The sequence below is a fragment of the Lactuca sativa genome, chromosome 7 (assembly GCF_002870075.4).
Source record: "Lactuca sativa cultivar Salinas chromosome 7, Lsat_Salinas_v11, whole genome shotgun sequence".
Classification (NCBI taxonomy): Eukaryota; Viridiplantae; Streptophyta; class Magnoliopsida; order Asterales; family Asteraceae; genus Lactuca; species Lactuca sativa.
Genome location: NC_056629.2, coordinates 59,662,417 through 59,679,123, shown reverse-complemented (window position 1 = coordinate 59,679,123; position 16,707 = coordinate 59,662,417). Strand labels below are relative to the sequence as shown.

Sequence of the window (16,707 nt, the reverse complement as noted above, 5' to 3'; positions counted from 1 at the left end):
CTACATGCAACTTATAACCCCCAGCTCCAACTCATATGTTTCGATACATCAATCTCATGTTCTTCCTGACATCTCAACAGTTGTTGGTGATTTTAGTGTCACCATGTCATTTTAAGTAACTGGAACTAACATGTGAGCTAAGGGGCTTCATAATTTGTACTCTAATATATGTATGGAATAGCGCGGAGTGCACGCATGTATAAGATCGAATTAAAAGTCGGTTCGAAGACTAGTCGGGGCTCCGGGGGCAGCACCCCTGGGTCTGGGGTTTCCAAAGGGGCAACGCCCCTTTGACGGGGTCTAGGGGCAGCGCCCCTAGCGGGGTCTGTAACGCCCGCAGATCTAGGCTAGTCAATTTAGAGGCAATAGGGGTCGAAAACGACTTTTCGACAAAAGATTATTTAGAATAAATAATCTTAACCAAGTTGTAGAATATGTCACAGGGTTTCCGTACATATAAAGAACGCCGAAATCCGAGTTATAACGAAGAAGTTATGGCCCGCCGAAGTTTCGCGATGGAATAGTGAATTTACAATAGAGCGAGATCTAGCCTTAGCAATCTAAACAAAAGTCATAGAATATGTTAAACTAAGAGCATCGATAAAAAGAACACCCAAATCTGACTTCGTATGAAGAAGTTATGATTTTTCGAAGTTTCGGAATAGCGGTGTACAGCCCAAAATTCGAATATTAGATCGAGTGATTTTTAGCCGATACAACCTAAACGAGAATCGAATATCTCGTTAAGAGTAGCGTAACGAGAAAAAGATGGGCGAAAACGGACATCGGATGAAGAAGTTATGAGGATTTAACGGACCAATCCTGTCCCGGCCTGTTAATAATATAAAATTTAAAATTGAATCATAATTAGCCGACAGAGTCTAAACGAAAGTTGCAGAGTACGTTCCCACCTTCGCGTGGATATAAAGAACGTATAAAACGGAGCTCGTACGCGAAAGTTACGAATTTTTAAAGTTGAAGCATGAAATTGAGAGACCTGATGAAGGATTGATGACGTGGCACAATCTAGACCCTCCATCACTGATTTGGTACCCGCTTCGGATGAGTGACACGCCACCTTCGCAGTACGCCCCGCGTCCGAGGATGGTACGCCCAGCGTACCTCGGTTCTTATCCATCCGAGTCCGAAGTGCGAGCTAGCTGGTGCAAGCTTGCAACCCTCTCCAAAGTTACGCCCAGCGTAACCGAAGGCTACGCCTAGCGTAGTCCGAAGTCAGGTGCCTATAAAAGGCATGCGAAGGTTCCGAGCTTTTCACACATTTTCACACCAAATCTCTTTCTCTCTCTAGTTTCTTTCTCTCTCTAAGACCCCAAACCATCCCTAACCCTAGATAAACCCCCTAGCTCCCGAAGGAAGCCCCGAGGCTCCCGGAGTCCCGAGAAAAAGAGTCTTTCGGTTTCGAAACGCTGCTCCAAATAAAGTTTCGGTTTTCTTTAAAATTCGTTGTAAGTGAGCTACACTTACACAATTTTTAATATAGCTTTCAAATAATTATAGGAATGTTATTAGGTCCTTAAAATAATTATTTGGGCTATTATTATGTTATATTGAGTGTTATTAACGCTTATATAATAATAATAATAGTCAGACTAGCTAATTTGTCGCGGTTATCGTTAGACTAAACCCTAGTGGTATTTGTACTAGGTTTTATCGAAGGAAATTTGTTTTGAGAGTATCGAAGCGCTGTCCAAGTGCTGAGTCACCACCTTTCAGGTGAGTGCATAGTTACTTTCAGCTTACACATAGATATGAAGTATTTTATATAAATTACGTGCTATGTGTGCATATTATCTGAATACTTGTTATCGATGCTGGATGAACATTTTTATTCATGTTTTCAATGATTCAAACTGTATATGTATTTTATATCTACGAAAAATGTTGGGTTAAAACATGGGTAGATATAATAGTTGTTGTGTGATAAAATGAAATAATGAGAGGCCTCGCTATAGATGTTATTGATGATCCAGTCATCTAGCGGAGTATAGATGACGACCACGGACTATTCTAGACAGTCCAGTGGAACACTAACAGGCTCGCAACCTGTAGGTGTTTATTTGAACTGTGTGCTCACCAGGTGTACTCCATCCCCCAAATGGTTGCCCTAAGGACATTTATTGCTAAGGAATCCCCTTAGCAGTAGTGTCAATCCCGATGATAGTCCTTAGACTAGGTCCCTTGTGTTAGATGTTTTAGGGACGTAAAGTGAGGATAACGGGAATGGGTAATCGGGTTTGTTTGGTTTGATAAAGCTAATAACTTATTTATTGTGGGTTGAAAACCCTATGTGCTCACCAGGCTCCCAAGCCTGACCCACTCAGTTTCTTGTATTACAGGTAGTGGCGCATGAGCATAGATGTGATGTTTTGGGATGAGGGATTATGGATATAGGCCTGTAGATACGAAATAATGTAGTAATGCTTATATTGTACTGTTTATGCTTTTGATCTGTATCAAACATGACATCCCAAGTCTTTTAATGAAATACATTTCCTTGGAAATGCTTTTGATAAATCTTTATCATATTTTGTTTTGGGACAAATTCTGCAACACTTTTATTTAAAATGTTACTATGATTTTCAAACAAAGCATAAACAAAATCGGTCTTTTCTAGCCGTGATTTTGGGGATGTCACAGTTGGTATCAAAGCATTAGTTTAAGCGAACTAGGAATTTGTAGGATTTCTAGACTTAAACTTAGAATGCTAAGCGATGATTGTGAGGTGTGAGCACTAGCTTATTTTAGGAATTATGCCTAAAATGCTTTTATGTGCTAAATGCTTTGTGCCTGATATGCTGTTAATTGTTCGGATCTATGGTCTGTTGCCGACCGGATCTGGAAACCTTATGTGTTTAGGATTTAAACGTACGACTACGATATTAGAAATAGCATATAAATGTTTCGGAGAGATAAGGATGATTTGAACATCAATCCTAAATAAAGATCTAGATTCACCTTATTCGGTGTATAGATCAAGATGGCAAGGACCCATAGCGGAAACGTGAATGCAAATGGGAACAGAAACCAACCCCTAATGATTGAGCAAATACCGGTTGTGGAAGCCGCTGTTGAGCCAATAACGATGGCCGGAGTGCAAGCGATGATCCAAGCGATGTTGGATCGTCAAATGGAGGAAACCAGACGTTTGCTCCAGCAAAATCGAGAGGAAGCGACTATTCAGATCGAACAGCCCGAGTTGAACGAAGGGCAGACTGAGGAGCGAGACTACTGTGAAACTGTTGGTCAAGTCAACCCACCAATAGTTCAACAAGACAACCAAGATGATGGAGTCGAGAGAAATGGATGCAAGTACAAGGATTTTCTTACTTGCAAGCCATCGAGTTTCACGGGAAAGGAAGATCTGATCGGGGTCATGGATTGGATCTCGGAAATGGAGTTAGCCTTCATGACGTGTGCTTGCAGAGGAAAACAACAGACCACATTTGTAGTACGTCAGTTTCAAGGAGGCGCTGTACGTTGGTGGAATACCTTGGGGAAGAATTTAAGCCCCAACAAGCCCCTGCAACTGACATGGGCAGAATTTCTGGTGCAATTCAAACGAAAGTACTGCTCAGCTCAAAACCTGCTCGAGCTAGAGAACCAGTTTCTAACCCTGAAGAAGGGAAGCATGTCAATCGATGAATACACGAACAACTTCACAGAAAAGATGGAGTTTGCCTTGTGTCTTGTTCCGGATGAGCTGACAAAGATCGACAAGTACGCTAAGGGGCTCCCATGGGAGTATGCAGTGCCAGTGTGTCAGGCACCTACTCTGGAGGCAGTTATCTAAGATGCCAAGTCTGTAGAGGATATGATTAAGGGAAGAGCTGCTAGCAAAGTTGAGGTTGGCGAGAAGAGGAAATTTGAAGGGTCTGCTAAACCCAACAAAAAGAAGAGCAAGTTCGGTTCAAAGAAGCTCGGGGGAGGAGGAAATGAATTGAAATGGTGCGAGAAGTGCAAGAAGAAGCACTCGGGAAAATGTAGCGAGGAAGTAACCTGCTACAAGTGTGGGAAAACGGGGCACTATGCCAAAAGTGCACCATCAACAAGGGAGTGTGCTACGAGTGACGTGAAGAAGGGCACGTTGCTAAGGATTGCCCGAAGAAGAAAGAGGCGGCAAGACCAAACATTCCACCAAAACCAAAGGCAAGAGCATTCCATATGATCCTAGACGAAGCAGCTGATGATGCAAGGAACCAGGAATGAGGATCTATGAAGTAGTCGTGTAAATAGTACCACGTGGTGTAGTCTATTAAAGGCATGGTATAGGTTGAACTTGAACACCTATGTAATCGTTTCAAGGAATAATATAAAACCTTCGTTTTGTTATCTAATGTGTCAAGTTATTATGTAATTTTCTGGTATGGTGACTTGGGTGAACTGCGAGACACTACTTGGGACGAGTATGAGTAGGTGTGAAAGGTAGTAGAGGTCTATACTACCGGAAGCACAAGACTCACACTTGGATCAGGGAAAGTCACAAGTTTACCGGGAAGCTAGTAATTGAGTTCGTTTTATTCAAGTATGGCGGTAATGGCTAAGAAAAAAAATTGTTGTTATCCCGACCGTAGTGTTCATATCACATTGAGTCTGACTACGATGACTAGGTTACGTGGTTCAGAGAACCAAGTTTGATGTAGCGTCCGACTTAAACCAAACAATTGAAATCAAAGCGATCAATAGAAGTATCACGCTCGCTGTTAAAGAAGTTGGTAGCTAGAAATGCTACATGTTAAAGTGTGATTATATCACATTAGAAAATGAAGGAAGGCATAGTCTGTTTTAGAATTTAACTCTAAGAGACCTGAGTCTAAACGTGCATCACATGATGATAGGTCAAATTTGGAGTCTAACCTGAGGTAGAGAGCAGGTGCACGATTAAGTATTGCTTGCAGTCAATAAGTCTAAGAGATAGACTTGAAGGAATATAGAAGTCATAATTATTACCTAGGATGAAGAGATAACTTATGGAGTCATTATACTGCCCTGTTTCGTTGATGATTCCAGGACGTAATCATCCTAAGGGGGAGATAATTGTAACGTCCGCAGATCTGGGCTAGTCAATTTAGAGGCAATAGGGGTCGAAAACGACTTTTCAACAAAAGATTAGGGTAAATAATCTTAACCAAGTTGTAGAATATGTCACAAGGTTTCCGTACATATAAAGAACGTTGAAATCCAACTTATAACAAAGAAGTTATGGCCCGTCGAAGTTTCGCGACGGAACCGGCACGGCATCGGGAAGCGTAAATAGTGAATTTAGATAGAGTGAGATTTAGCCTTAGCAATCTAAACAAAAGTCGTAGAATATGTTAAACTAAGAGTATCGATAAAAAGAACACCCAAATCTGACTTCGAATGAAGAAGTTATGATTTTTCGAAGTTTCGGAATAGCGGTGTACAGCCCGAAATTCGAATATTAGATCGAGTGATTTTTAGCCGATACAACCTAAACGAGAATCGAAGATCTCATTAAGAGTAGCGTAACGAGAAAAAGATGAACGAAAACGGACATCGGATGAAGAAGTTATGAGGATTTAACGGACCAATCATGTCCCGGCCTGTTAATAATATAAAATTTAAAATCAAATCATAATTAGCCAACATAGTCTAAACAAAAGTTGTAGAGTACGTTCCAACCTTCGCGTGGATATAAAGAACGTCAAAAACGGAGCTCGTACGCGAAAGTTACGAATTTTTAAAGTTGAAGCATGAAATTGAGAGACCTGATGAAGGATTGATGACGTGGCACAATCTAGACCCTTCATCACTGACTCGGTACCCGCTTCGGATGAGTGACACGCCACCTTCGCACTACGCCCCGCGTCCGAGGATGGTACGCCCAGCGTACCTCGGTTCTTATCCATCCGAGTCCGAAGTGCGAGCCAGCTGGTGCAAGCTGGCAACCCTATCCGGAGTTACGCCCAGCGTAGTCCGAAGTCAGGCGCCTATAAAAGGCATGCGAAGGGTCTGAGCTTTTCACACATTTTCACACCAAATCTCTTTCTCTCTCTAGTTTCTTTCTCTCTCTAAGACCCAAAACCACCCCTAAACCCTAGATAAACCCCCTAGCTCCCGAAGGAAGCCCCGAGGCTCCCGGAGTCCTGAGAAAAAGAGTCTTTCGGTTTCGAAACGCTGCTCCAAATAAAGTTTCGGTTTTCTTTAAAATTCGTTGTAAGTGAGCTACGCTTACACAATTTTTAATATAGCTTTCAAATAATTATAGGAATGTTATTAGGTCCCTAAAATAATTATTTGGGCTATTATTATGAGTTATATTGAGTGTTATTAACACTTATATAATAATAATAATAGTCAAACTAATTAATTTGTCGCGGTTATCGTTAGACTAAACCCTAGTGGTATTGGTACTACGTTTTATCGAAGGAAAATTGTTTTGAGAGTATCGAAGCGCTGTCCGAGTGCTGAGTCATCACCTTTCAGGTGAGTGCATAGTTACTTTCAGCTTACACATAGATATGAAGTATTTTATATAAATTACGTGCTATGTGTGCATATTATCTGAATACTTGCTAACTATGCTGGATGAACATTTTTATACATGTTTTCAATGATTTAAATTGTATATGTATTTTATATCTACGAAAAATGTTGGGGTAAAACATGGGTAGATGTAATAGTTGTTGTGTGATAAAATGAAATAATGAGAGGCCTCGCTATAGATGTTATTGGTGATCCAGTCATCTAGCGGAGTATAGATGACAACCACGGACTATTTTAGACGGTCCAGTGGAACACTAACAGACTCGCAACCTGTAGGTGTTTATTTGAACTGTGTGTTTATTTGAACTGTGTGCTCACCAGGTGTACTCCATCCCCCACATGGTTGCCTTAAGGACATTTATTGCTAAGGAATCTCCTTAGCAGTAGTGTCCATCCCGATGATAGTCCTTAGACTAGGTCCCTTGTGTTAGATGTTTTAGGGACGTAAAGTGAGGATAACGGGAACGGGTAATCGGGTTTGTTTGGTTTGATAAAGCTAATAACTTATTTATTGTGGGTTGAAAACCCTATGTGCTCACCAGGCTCCCAAGCCTGACCCACTCAGTTTCTTGTATTACAGGTAGTGGCGCATGAGCATAGATGTGATGTTTTGGGATGAGGGATTACGGATATAGGCCTGTAGATACGAAATAATGTAGTAATGCTTATATTGTACTGTTTATGCTTTTGATCTGTATCAAACATGACATCCCAAGTCTTTTAATGAAATACATTTCTTTGGAAATGCTTTTGATAAATCTTTATCATATTTTGTTTTGGGACAAATTCTGCAACACTTTTATTTAAAATGTTACTATGATTTTCAAACAAAGCATAAACAAAATCGGTCTTTTCTGGCTGTAATTTTGGGGATGTCACAGGGTCCAAGGGGCAGAGCCCCAAAACCTCACCGAATTTTGCATGTAGGAACATAATGGAGAACTCAATTTCTTGAGGGTGATTATGGTAAAACTAACGAAAGTCGTTAGTTCTGGTAACCCTAATCCGAATTAATATTACTTGCTTCCAAAGCAACTAATGACGGCCCAACCCTAATGAAACCCTAATCGTGTTTAATATATAAACAACTCTTCCTTTCCTGAAGGGTGGGACGTTCTTTAGCTCTCGTTTTTCATCACACATTCACAGATCCCTTTAGCATATTGGCTTACGTTTTCTGTGCCTAGAAACGTAAGTGTCCACTTGGATTATCCTAGGCTGAATTTCTTGTAACCCAGGCATAGGGTAGAAATATCAGTTCGGAAAGTGATATCACGATCCAAGTTGGTATCCAGATCTCCACTACAAACCCTAATTTTTTCCTACAACAACAACAACTACACAAACATCTCCATCACCATCCCAAGATACAGTAGTTATCATGCCTACTTCTACTAAACCGAAGGCTGCCACGTCAACACTAGTAGAACTAATAGATAGTAGCGTCCCACTAGCTACCCCCTTCATATATACGAATGCCAGCACTACAAACTACCTACTCATGAACCAAATCTACCACCAGCACCACCTTCCACTGAGACCTCTTCCACTCGCCCTCTCCCTTCTAACCTTTGTCAAAACATGACGAAAATAGTTCGGTTTTATCCCTCAAAATTTCATGCCTTTTCTTCCCATTAATAGGAACCTATCACCTTCTTCGTTGCCGGTAAAAACCTTAAATAGCAGTAGGCGATGGCTGATTAGTATGCTGCCTTAATCAAATGGTGCATGGACACTTGTGCCTCATACACCTAATATCAACATTGTTGATTGAAAATGGGTCTAGCGAACTATGCGTGATCACACTTGTTTAATCAGATGCTACAAGGCCCGTCTGGTAGACAAAGGCTTTCATCAACAACCTGGAATTAATTACCATGAAACATTCAGCCCAGTTGTCAAATTCACTACTATTTGGGTGGTTCTTTTTTTTGCTCTCTCCAATAAACCACCTCTTTGTTAGCTGGATGTTAAAAATGTTTTTTTTCATGGTGATCTTAATGAGACTGTCTACATACGTAGGCCTCATTGTTTCGTTGATCCATAGAAACCGAGTCATGTTTGCTTGCTTCATAAGTCCTTGTACGGCTTTAAACAGACACCACACACTTGGTTCCATCGATTATCAAGTGCTCTTAATACCATCGGTTTCAAAGGGTCTCATGCTGACCCCTCTCTATTTATACTCTCCATGAAGAGCACACAAATTTATATGTGGTATATGTTGATCATATCATTCTTACGAGGAACAACCCCGAGGCTATTGATCGTATTATACGAAGTCTGAGTCAAACTTTTTCTCTTCAATATATGGTGCACTATCATACTTGATTGGCGTTTTAGTTGCTCACTTTGCTTATAGTCTCTTTTTATTCCAACAACAATATATATTAGATATCTTGCAGCATGATAGTCTTAATGATGCCAAAATTATCTCTCGTGCCTCTTCCTATTGGTGCCTCTCTACCACTTGGCGACAGACCCCTATTTGAAAACCCAACTCGCCCAGTTCGGTATCATCAAATGGTTGGTGCTTTGGAGTATGTCACATTGTCCAGACCAGACATCACATATGCAATCAACAAAGTTTGTCAGTTTATTCATTCACAAACTAACAATCATTAGTCTGTTGTCAAATGAATCCTTCTATATCTTAAGGGAACCAGTAACTTTGGTCTACGCCTCACACCCTCATGTGACAACACCAAGCATGCTTATGGAGATGCGAAATCTTTAGTAGTTACTGTTTATTCTGATGTTGATTGAGTTATTTGTCCAGATGATCGTCGATCCATCAAGAGATATGCTATAAATCTTGGTTCCAACTTAGTTTCTTGGTCAACAATAAAGTAGAAGATTTGTCTCTCGGTCATCTTGGTCATCTCTGAGGCTGAATACAAAGCTCTAGATGATAATGTTGCTGAAGTTACTTGGCTTGAAATAGTATTACGAGAGCTATGCATTTCAGTAACCAAAGCACCGGTATTGTGGTGTGATAACCTTGTTGCCACTTATTTATCTACTAATCTTGTGTTCCATGCACGCACGAAGCCTGTTGAGGTTGATTTTCACTTGATAAGAGAAAGGGTTGTTGCGAAGAAGTTTTAGGTACAATTTATATCCACATATGAGCAGATTACTGATATATTCATTAAGCCACTATCTTCACAAAGATTTGAGGGGTTATGGTCCAAGCTACAAGTCCTTACCCGACCTTAGCTTGCAGGGAATATTAGATAGTTAACACAATCACAATTACAATTCTGATTTGAGCAAACATTGTTTTAATTAAAAACCCTACAACAATCATGAAAGGATACCTTTATTCCGAAAGAAGATTAGGTTTGCAAGATAACACAAATCAAAAACTCAGCCACCACCAGACAATCACTAGCAGATTGTTAACTTTACCTTTGAAATCATACATCCGGTTATAGTGTAACGATTCATTGTTGATAGACACCACTAGTTGACATCACAAATCACACAAGATGTAACAAACTAGAACTCCAACATGAAATCATATTAGAATTTGAAAGTAGCGAGCAAGAAATCGAGAGCATTAACTCTTTACCCGACTGTCTTGTCATGTGAACCCTAGACTAGTCGAAAATAAAAACAAAGAAAAGAGTGCCCACCATAAGCAAAAGGGTGAGTGACAACTAAACTATCTACATAATAAGTAGCAAGATGCAAATACACACCACCGGTGTTCCTTAACATCTTGACAATGTTCTACATATAAAAATTCTATAGTCCATAATCAAAACAAAGATAACAATACTAACAAGTCATTACTGATCTAAGATATTAACATTCAAACAATCACACGGGAAGTACCACATCCACTTTTGATAATAGAACATGCGTTGTCGAATTTTATTAGTGTGCAGGAAGTAATCATAGCTCTTGTAGTGTGTCTGATGGACAGCCCATGAGTCTGGTTTAATAGCAGCAGAAGACTTCTTCTCGCTAAGAAAGAATGCATATTCTTCTATTTTCTTTTCTGGCGATACCCATTTCATTTCACCAAAATCTAGTTCAAAAACCTTGTAAGGTTGTGAAAATAGACTCATAAGATAAAGATTTTCACCGGAACTTATAAGCTGTGGATATGATAAGTCTGGTTTCAGAAAATTCTTGGTTTCGAGTAACGTCCATTTGTGCTTCGAATTCGGATCGAGTCTAAGTTCACATACAGAAAAATCGGTGTGTAGGATATATATCTTCCCCTTTAGGGCATGTAAATCAAGGATGGGGAGAGTGGAGGAGACATGATTCCATCCTCGTTTACCCGCTATAGAAAATGATATATTTCTATGTAGCACAACAAATACCCACCCAGATGTTGAAGGTGAAAAGACAAGGATAGCCTTGATACTTAAATGTTCAAGAGCACGCACATATATGGGGAAGCCAGGGAAATGAAGTTCATGCCTTGTGATAGGATTCACAAGCCAGAAGTCTTGGGTTTCCCGCCCACCCAAGATTAGGTAACCAGAAGTTAATCCAAAACAAATTCTACCAGCAGAATGGGGAATGAAAGTTCTGAACCTTCTCCTTTCAAAGTCCTCCAGATACCAATATGAGTCTTGATTACTAGCACGGGAGCATATCGACATGGGCGGTTTGGATGCCATAAACATGTTCCAGTTCGAGAGTGCAAGTGACCTCCATGACCTACAAACTCCACTGAATGCAACGAAATCAACAACTCCCAGTTGCATCATAATTAGCAAAACCACATCGTGGCTAAGATTTGACCAATGTGTCACACCGATGTTATCAAAAGTCTCAAACCTCTTCGTGGTAAATGATGATGATGACGCATCATCATCATGATTCTGGTTTCTGGTAATACTCCTTGTATTGGCCATTCCTACACATGCAAAAGATAAATAAATACCCCGTAAGATATAATAGTTGTAAACAAGATCAATACTATAAGTTAAACAAATTGATTATAATCACTGATTCACTGACTCCCTTAATTTCCTAGATGAAACTAAGTTAAAGAAGATACTAGTGACAACTGATTTAAGAACAACTTCAATCAAATCACCAAAATCAATTTAACTGATATACAAGTTACAACTGATTAAAACAAATTCAAATCTAGAGTGTATTCGTGATATGCATCAGACAACAAAGAAAATTCTCACTCTCAATTCAGCACAATACCAGATCAGGTTTATATCATTCATCTTTCAAAAGTGGTCCTACTACCACATCACCAACCACTTTATATTTTTTTTAACAATCATAATTAAACATTAATCATTAACAATAATGAATAATAAATTAACATAACTATAATCATCTATAATTCAAATAAATCTAAACATTACAATATTCATCATTGGTGAAAGACCAAATGGTATAATATTGATCATTGGTCTCTTTAAATTGGTTTCAAATACATTAGCAGTTGAGAAATATATAATTGGTTTTAATATTTAGTTAATGTTATTTAATTAAAAAGTAATATAAACGAACTTGCAAGTGAAAGACCAAATGGCACATGGCCTCTCAAATGGATGAGGTGATATTTGCAAGTCATCTGTCTAAAGCCAACAACTATTATACCCCACAAAAGGGTTACTGTAGCTTTCAGTAACCATCATCTCAATAATTTAAAAATAAAAGCTAAAAAACCAAAAAGAAATTTTACTATCAATTAAACCAGTTTGTGTTTCATATAGATTGATTGCGAGAATATGTTTAAACTCAATCGGGCAATGGGAAAACAATAGGCAATATGGTCTTTTGTTGTATATCTAATCAAAGAAGCAAACAGAGATGAAGTTAAAAGTGGTTTTGTTCAGAAGTACCGATATGGTTGTATTTAGTTTCCTTAGTTATTAAGAACCCCTCGCCAATTGATTTGGAAAATAATCTAAATCACAAACAAAGCGCAAAATGAATTTCCTTTAACTGGGACTTGATAGTTAATTATTGAGTGGAAGTGAATCATGAATACTAAATTTATACTGAAATTATGGTTTTCATGTTAGAATCCAAAGTAATAAATGCGTCATCAACTATCATAGTCTCATAGAGATCAAAAGTCAAAACAGCTCATCTTGCAAACTAAATTGCAAATTCACTAAAGAACCAAATTAAACGGATTAGAAGATACTGAAACGTTAAGGGCAACAACTCAAATCAGGTCAATTATTAGCAACAACGCAAAATAGTCAGATTATGACAAAAAGATCAAATTTGTAGGCGGAAATCCATAATATAACTTTAAATCAGAGTTTGTATTACATAACGACAAGGAGTGAGCGATACCTTAATGAAAACAAAGACGGAGTTGAGCGTAGATCAGTTATGACACTTCTGTGAGTACCAGAAAGATCGAAAAAACCATAAAATTAGAGTGACGGGGGAAACCAGGAGGTCAAACTAAAATGAGAAACTACAATCATGCTCTTAAACTTTTAATTATCAATACCAAATCTCTTTGATGATAGAAAAAAGTCAATACATATACTACTTTCAATTGAAAAATAAACAGTAGATTTATGTGTTTTTGATTTGTGTCACACGATTTTAGAATATTGACACCTTTGGTCCTTTTTTATGTGCATTTATTTTGGCAATAGTATTTTTATATGTTGATAGTTTGGTCCTATATAGAAAAGTAAATTACAAAAACCGTCCCTATAGTTTACTGAGAATATTGCCATCTTTGGTCCTTCTTTATGTGAATTTATTTTTACCACAATATTTTTATATGTTAGCAGATTTGGTTCTGTATAGAAAAATAAATTATAAAGACCCTGGTTGGTATGATCTAGATGACACAATATATCATTATACCCGATTGCCATATTTTGCTAGCTTACTCATGAAAATGGAATGAGTTATTCAAACACATTGTTTGTTATATATATATATATATATATATATATATATATATATATATATATATATATATATATATATATATATAGAGAGAGAGAGAGAGAGAGGATTTGAGAACTCATAGTTTTCCGAGAACCCGAGAACTAAAAGTGGAGCGTTGGATTGAAAAAAAAGGATGACCAAGATGCATTGTGGCGTTTTTGTAAATAAATAGAAACTTGTATGGGCAGGGGTATCTTAACTTAAAAGTGCAAGGGTATTATAGGGAACACAAATGTTGTTGTAACCCGATGAAAATGTATGTACGTATCGGCTTCCATCGTCTTTGTAGTGTCCGTGTATTGCATCGTCATACGAACCACCTCCATCTCATCCGATTGTCTGCATCTGCAAATCAGAATCGATTTCTCACCTTTTGTTTCAATTTCAATGCTCTAGCCGATCTCTTTCCTCCAAATCAATCTAGTTTAGCGAAATCGTTATCCATTACATCAATTAGAAGCAATCGTAAATCAACTCAGGTTCGTCTCCATCTTCATCGCATTCTAGAACTCACCGCAGCGACGGCGATGTCGATCTTTGATCATCCGTCGAATCGAAACGGTTCCATTTTTGGGTTTCTCACGACATGACTTATCTCTCGTCTTCTTTACAGATCTCAATTACGACATGTACAAGTAATATTTACTCCTCTGTTGACTCGAATTTCATCAATTTCTTTTGAATGTACTCCGATTGTTCTCTATTTTGTAATCACATAGACGATATCACCTTGGTTGTCGTTCTTCTTCATCTGAGTCAAAAACTAAAAACTCATCTGATCTTATTTTTCATTTGCTTATCTTATTGTTTAACGATCTCGAAATTAGGAGCGTTAGGGTTTTGAATTTTTTGTAGTTTTCTTTTCGATTTGTTTGGAATCATAGTTTGAATTTGAAAGAGGTTACCGATTTGTTGATACCGACTTGTTATCGGAGGCTCACAGATTATTGCTAAGGTCTATAATCATGTCTACTTTCTCTTTTTTCTTGTAAATCCTTCATTACAGACATAACAGAGAATTATTTTCCTAAAACTTCAATCGATTGAATAGTTGTAATGGGGATGCTTAGCATCTAGTGGCGTTTGTGGGGAGCATGAAATTTTACGGACACTTAATCTCAATTTTACAAAAGGAAGTACAAATATGATAAAGCATGAAATCTTGATTTCCTGTATAATTTTAAATGATTGCAGTTATATCTTGTTACTTCATCTTATGGAGAACAAGTATATTTCTCAATGGAACGTGCAGCAGCACCTTACTTTGGGATAAATGTATGTCATATCTCATATCTCACATCTTCCTTCAAATCTTTCAAATTAGCAAAATCTTACACATTGTAATTACTAATTAAGCATCGTACACAATCTTGTAATATCTTATTGTAGGCTTATGGAGTTTACATGTGTGGATATGTTGAAAAAGATGGAGAAAAATACATGTGGAGTGGGAAAAGAAGTGAAATGAAACAAACCTATCCAGGAATGCTTGATCATCTTGTTGCTGGAGGAATGGTGGAATTTTCTTTTTTTCTTATTTTTAATCTAATAATTAATAACTCATGTTTATTCTTGTATCATGTGTAAATGAGTTTTAATCTGATAAATGCAGCCACATGGAATCTCACCTGGAGATAATCTTGTGAAGGAATGTGAGGAAGAAGCAGGAATCTCAAGTTCCATTTCTAGCAGGTATATTTATCAACTTTATCATATTTGTACTTCCTTTTGGCAACAACATAAAAGAAGCAAAAGAAGGTGGTAGCAAGGAAACCACTCCCTTTAAGATGCATAATTATTTAGGTGTCTTAGAATCATGATCATAAAAACCATTTCTACCCTTTTTTGCATGTTATCTTTTTTTTTCTTCTTTTGTATCTTTAGTAATTAAATATAAGTTTTCAAAGCTTTTCTTCTTATAATTTCAGGGTCTCCTCCAAATGCTCCACAGCCCCAATTTCCAGTAACAATTCTTATTTCATCTTCAACATTTACATCTGAATTTTCATCATCTTTAAAAAGCATCTGATACTTTTCTGACTTACTTTGATTAGAAAACCCACAAAATGCCTTGTTAATCTCCCTAATTAATACAGCTTACATTAATCTTTTTTATATTGGTATAAATGCCTCATTAATCTCCCTAATGAATTACATCTGATTCACATGTAATTCATATATGAATTACATGTAATTCACATGTAAATCACATATGAATTACATGCGATTCACATGTAAATCGCATTTAATTCACATTTGAATTACATGTGATTCACATGTAAATCGCATTTAATTCACATTTGAATTACATGTGATTCACATGTAAATCGCATGTAATTCACATATGAATTACACGTGATTCACATGTAAATCGCATGTAATCACATATGAATTACATGTGATTCACATGTAATTCACATATGCATCACATATAATTCATATGTGATCGCTTGTGATTTATATGTTAATCACATGTAAATCACATATGTATTTTTGTGAGTGTTTTTGCATCAATCATTTTTTTAATTTTCTTGTAGATTTGAAAGAAATTGTGGTGAATATTGAAAATGTGAAAAATGATAAATTGAAGAAAATATGGAAATATTGACACGAAGACATGAACACGCTTTGGAATTTTATAGCATTTTTTTGTTTTTTTATATTTTATTTTGTATCGAATAAAATACTTATTCTATTGTGTTTAAATATTAGTAAACAAAATGAGTTTTCTTATGATTTCCTTACAAATATTATAGTATATGAAATATGCATATATGTATTTGTAAAAATATTCATATATGTACCTAAAATGTTGATTTTTTTGGTTAAAAATTTATAGTATTTTTTAAATATTCAAGTTTTTTTTTAATTTTATTGATTTTTAAATGCTTTTAAAAAAAGTGCAGTTATATATATATATATATATATATATATATATATATATATATATATATATATATATATATATATATTTCCAATTTTTTAAAAAAAATCATGTTTTCCGTAAAAACTAAAAAATCTGCACTTTTAAAAAAAATAGAAAAATATTGTTTCTAAAAAAGTCCGAAAATTTTATTTATAATGTAAATTTATAGAAATTAATATTAATATTTGTAATAACACAAAAAATTAAACATTAAATGAGATTGGCAAGATGACGATCATGCCCTTAATGAACTAATTTTGATCTAACGCTCCACTTTTAGTTCTCGGGTTCTCGGGAAACTATGAGTTCTCAACCAATCTCACCCTTATATATATATATATATA

At 36.9% G+C, this 16,707-nt stretch overlaps 2 protein-coding genes across 3 annotated transcripts; one reads left to right on the top strand and one right to left on the bottom strand.

Annotated features, from left to right (window-relative positions):
• Positions 1 to 10,177: 10,177 nt before the first annotated feature.
• Positions 10,178 to 12,989, bottom strand: LOC111883870 (uncharacterized). Its single transcript, XM_023880198.3, has 2 exons — positions 12,820 to 12,989; positions 10,178 to 11,404 (listed from the first exon to the last, which is right to left on the bottom strand). The coding sequence occupies exon 2, from the start codon at positions 11,400 to 11,402 to the stop codon at positions 10,320 to 10,322; it is 1,083 nt and encodes a 360-aa protein (XP_023735966.1). The 5' UTR covers positions 11,403 to 11,404; positions 12,820 to 12,989; the 3' UTR covers positions 10,178 to 10,319.
• Positions 12,990 to 13,666: 677 nt separating this feature from the next.
• On the top strand, positions 13,667 to 16,254 carry LOC111883863 (nudix hydrolase 20, chloroplastic-like). Of its 2 annotated transcripts, XM_042896383.2 has the most exons (6): positions 13,667 to 13,916; positions 14,632 to 14,712; positions 14,827 to 14,952; positions 15,050 to 15,129; positions 15,366 to 15,400; positions 15,975 to 16,254. In XM_042896383.2, the coding sequence occupies exons 1-6, from the start codon at positions 13,686 to 13,688 to the stop codon at positions 16,043 to 16,045; spliced, it is 624 nt and encodes a 207-aa protein (XP_042752317.1). In that variant the 5' UTR covers positions 13,667 to 13,685; the 3' UTR covers positions 16,046 to 16,254. The 2 variants fall into 2 exon arrangements, with proteins under 2 accessions (XP_042752317.1, XP_042752318.1); XM_042896384.2 differs by lacking the exon at positions 15,366 to 15,400 and having other exon boundaries at positions 15,975 to 16,253.
• Positions 16,255 to 16,707: the final 453 nt, after the last annotated feature.

Coding starts and splice junctions, on each gene's coding strand:
- LOC111883863 (XM_042896383.2), top strand. CDS start 13,686: ATGAAAATGTATGTACGTATCGGCTTCCATCGTCTTTGTAGTGTCCGT. Junction 15,130..15,365: donor TCAAGTTCCATTTCTAGCAG/GTATATTTATCA, acceptor TTATAATTTCAG/GGTCTCCTCCAAATGCTCCA. Junction 15,401..15,974: donor CTCCACAGCCCCAATTTCCA/GTAACAATTCTT, acceptor ATTTTCTTGTAG/ATTTGAAAGAAATTGTGGTG.
- LOC111883870 (XM_023880198.3), bottom strand. CDS start 11,402: ATGGCCAATACAAGGAGTATTACCAGAAACCAGAATCATGATGATGAT.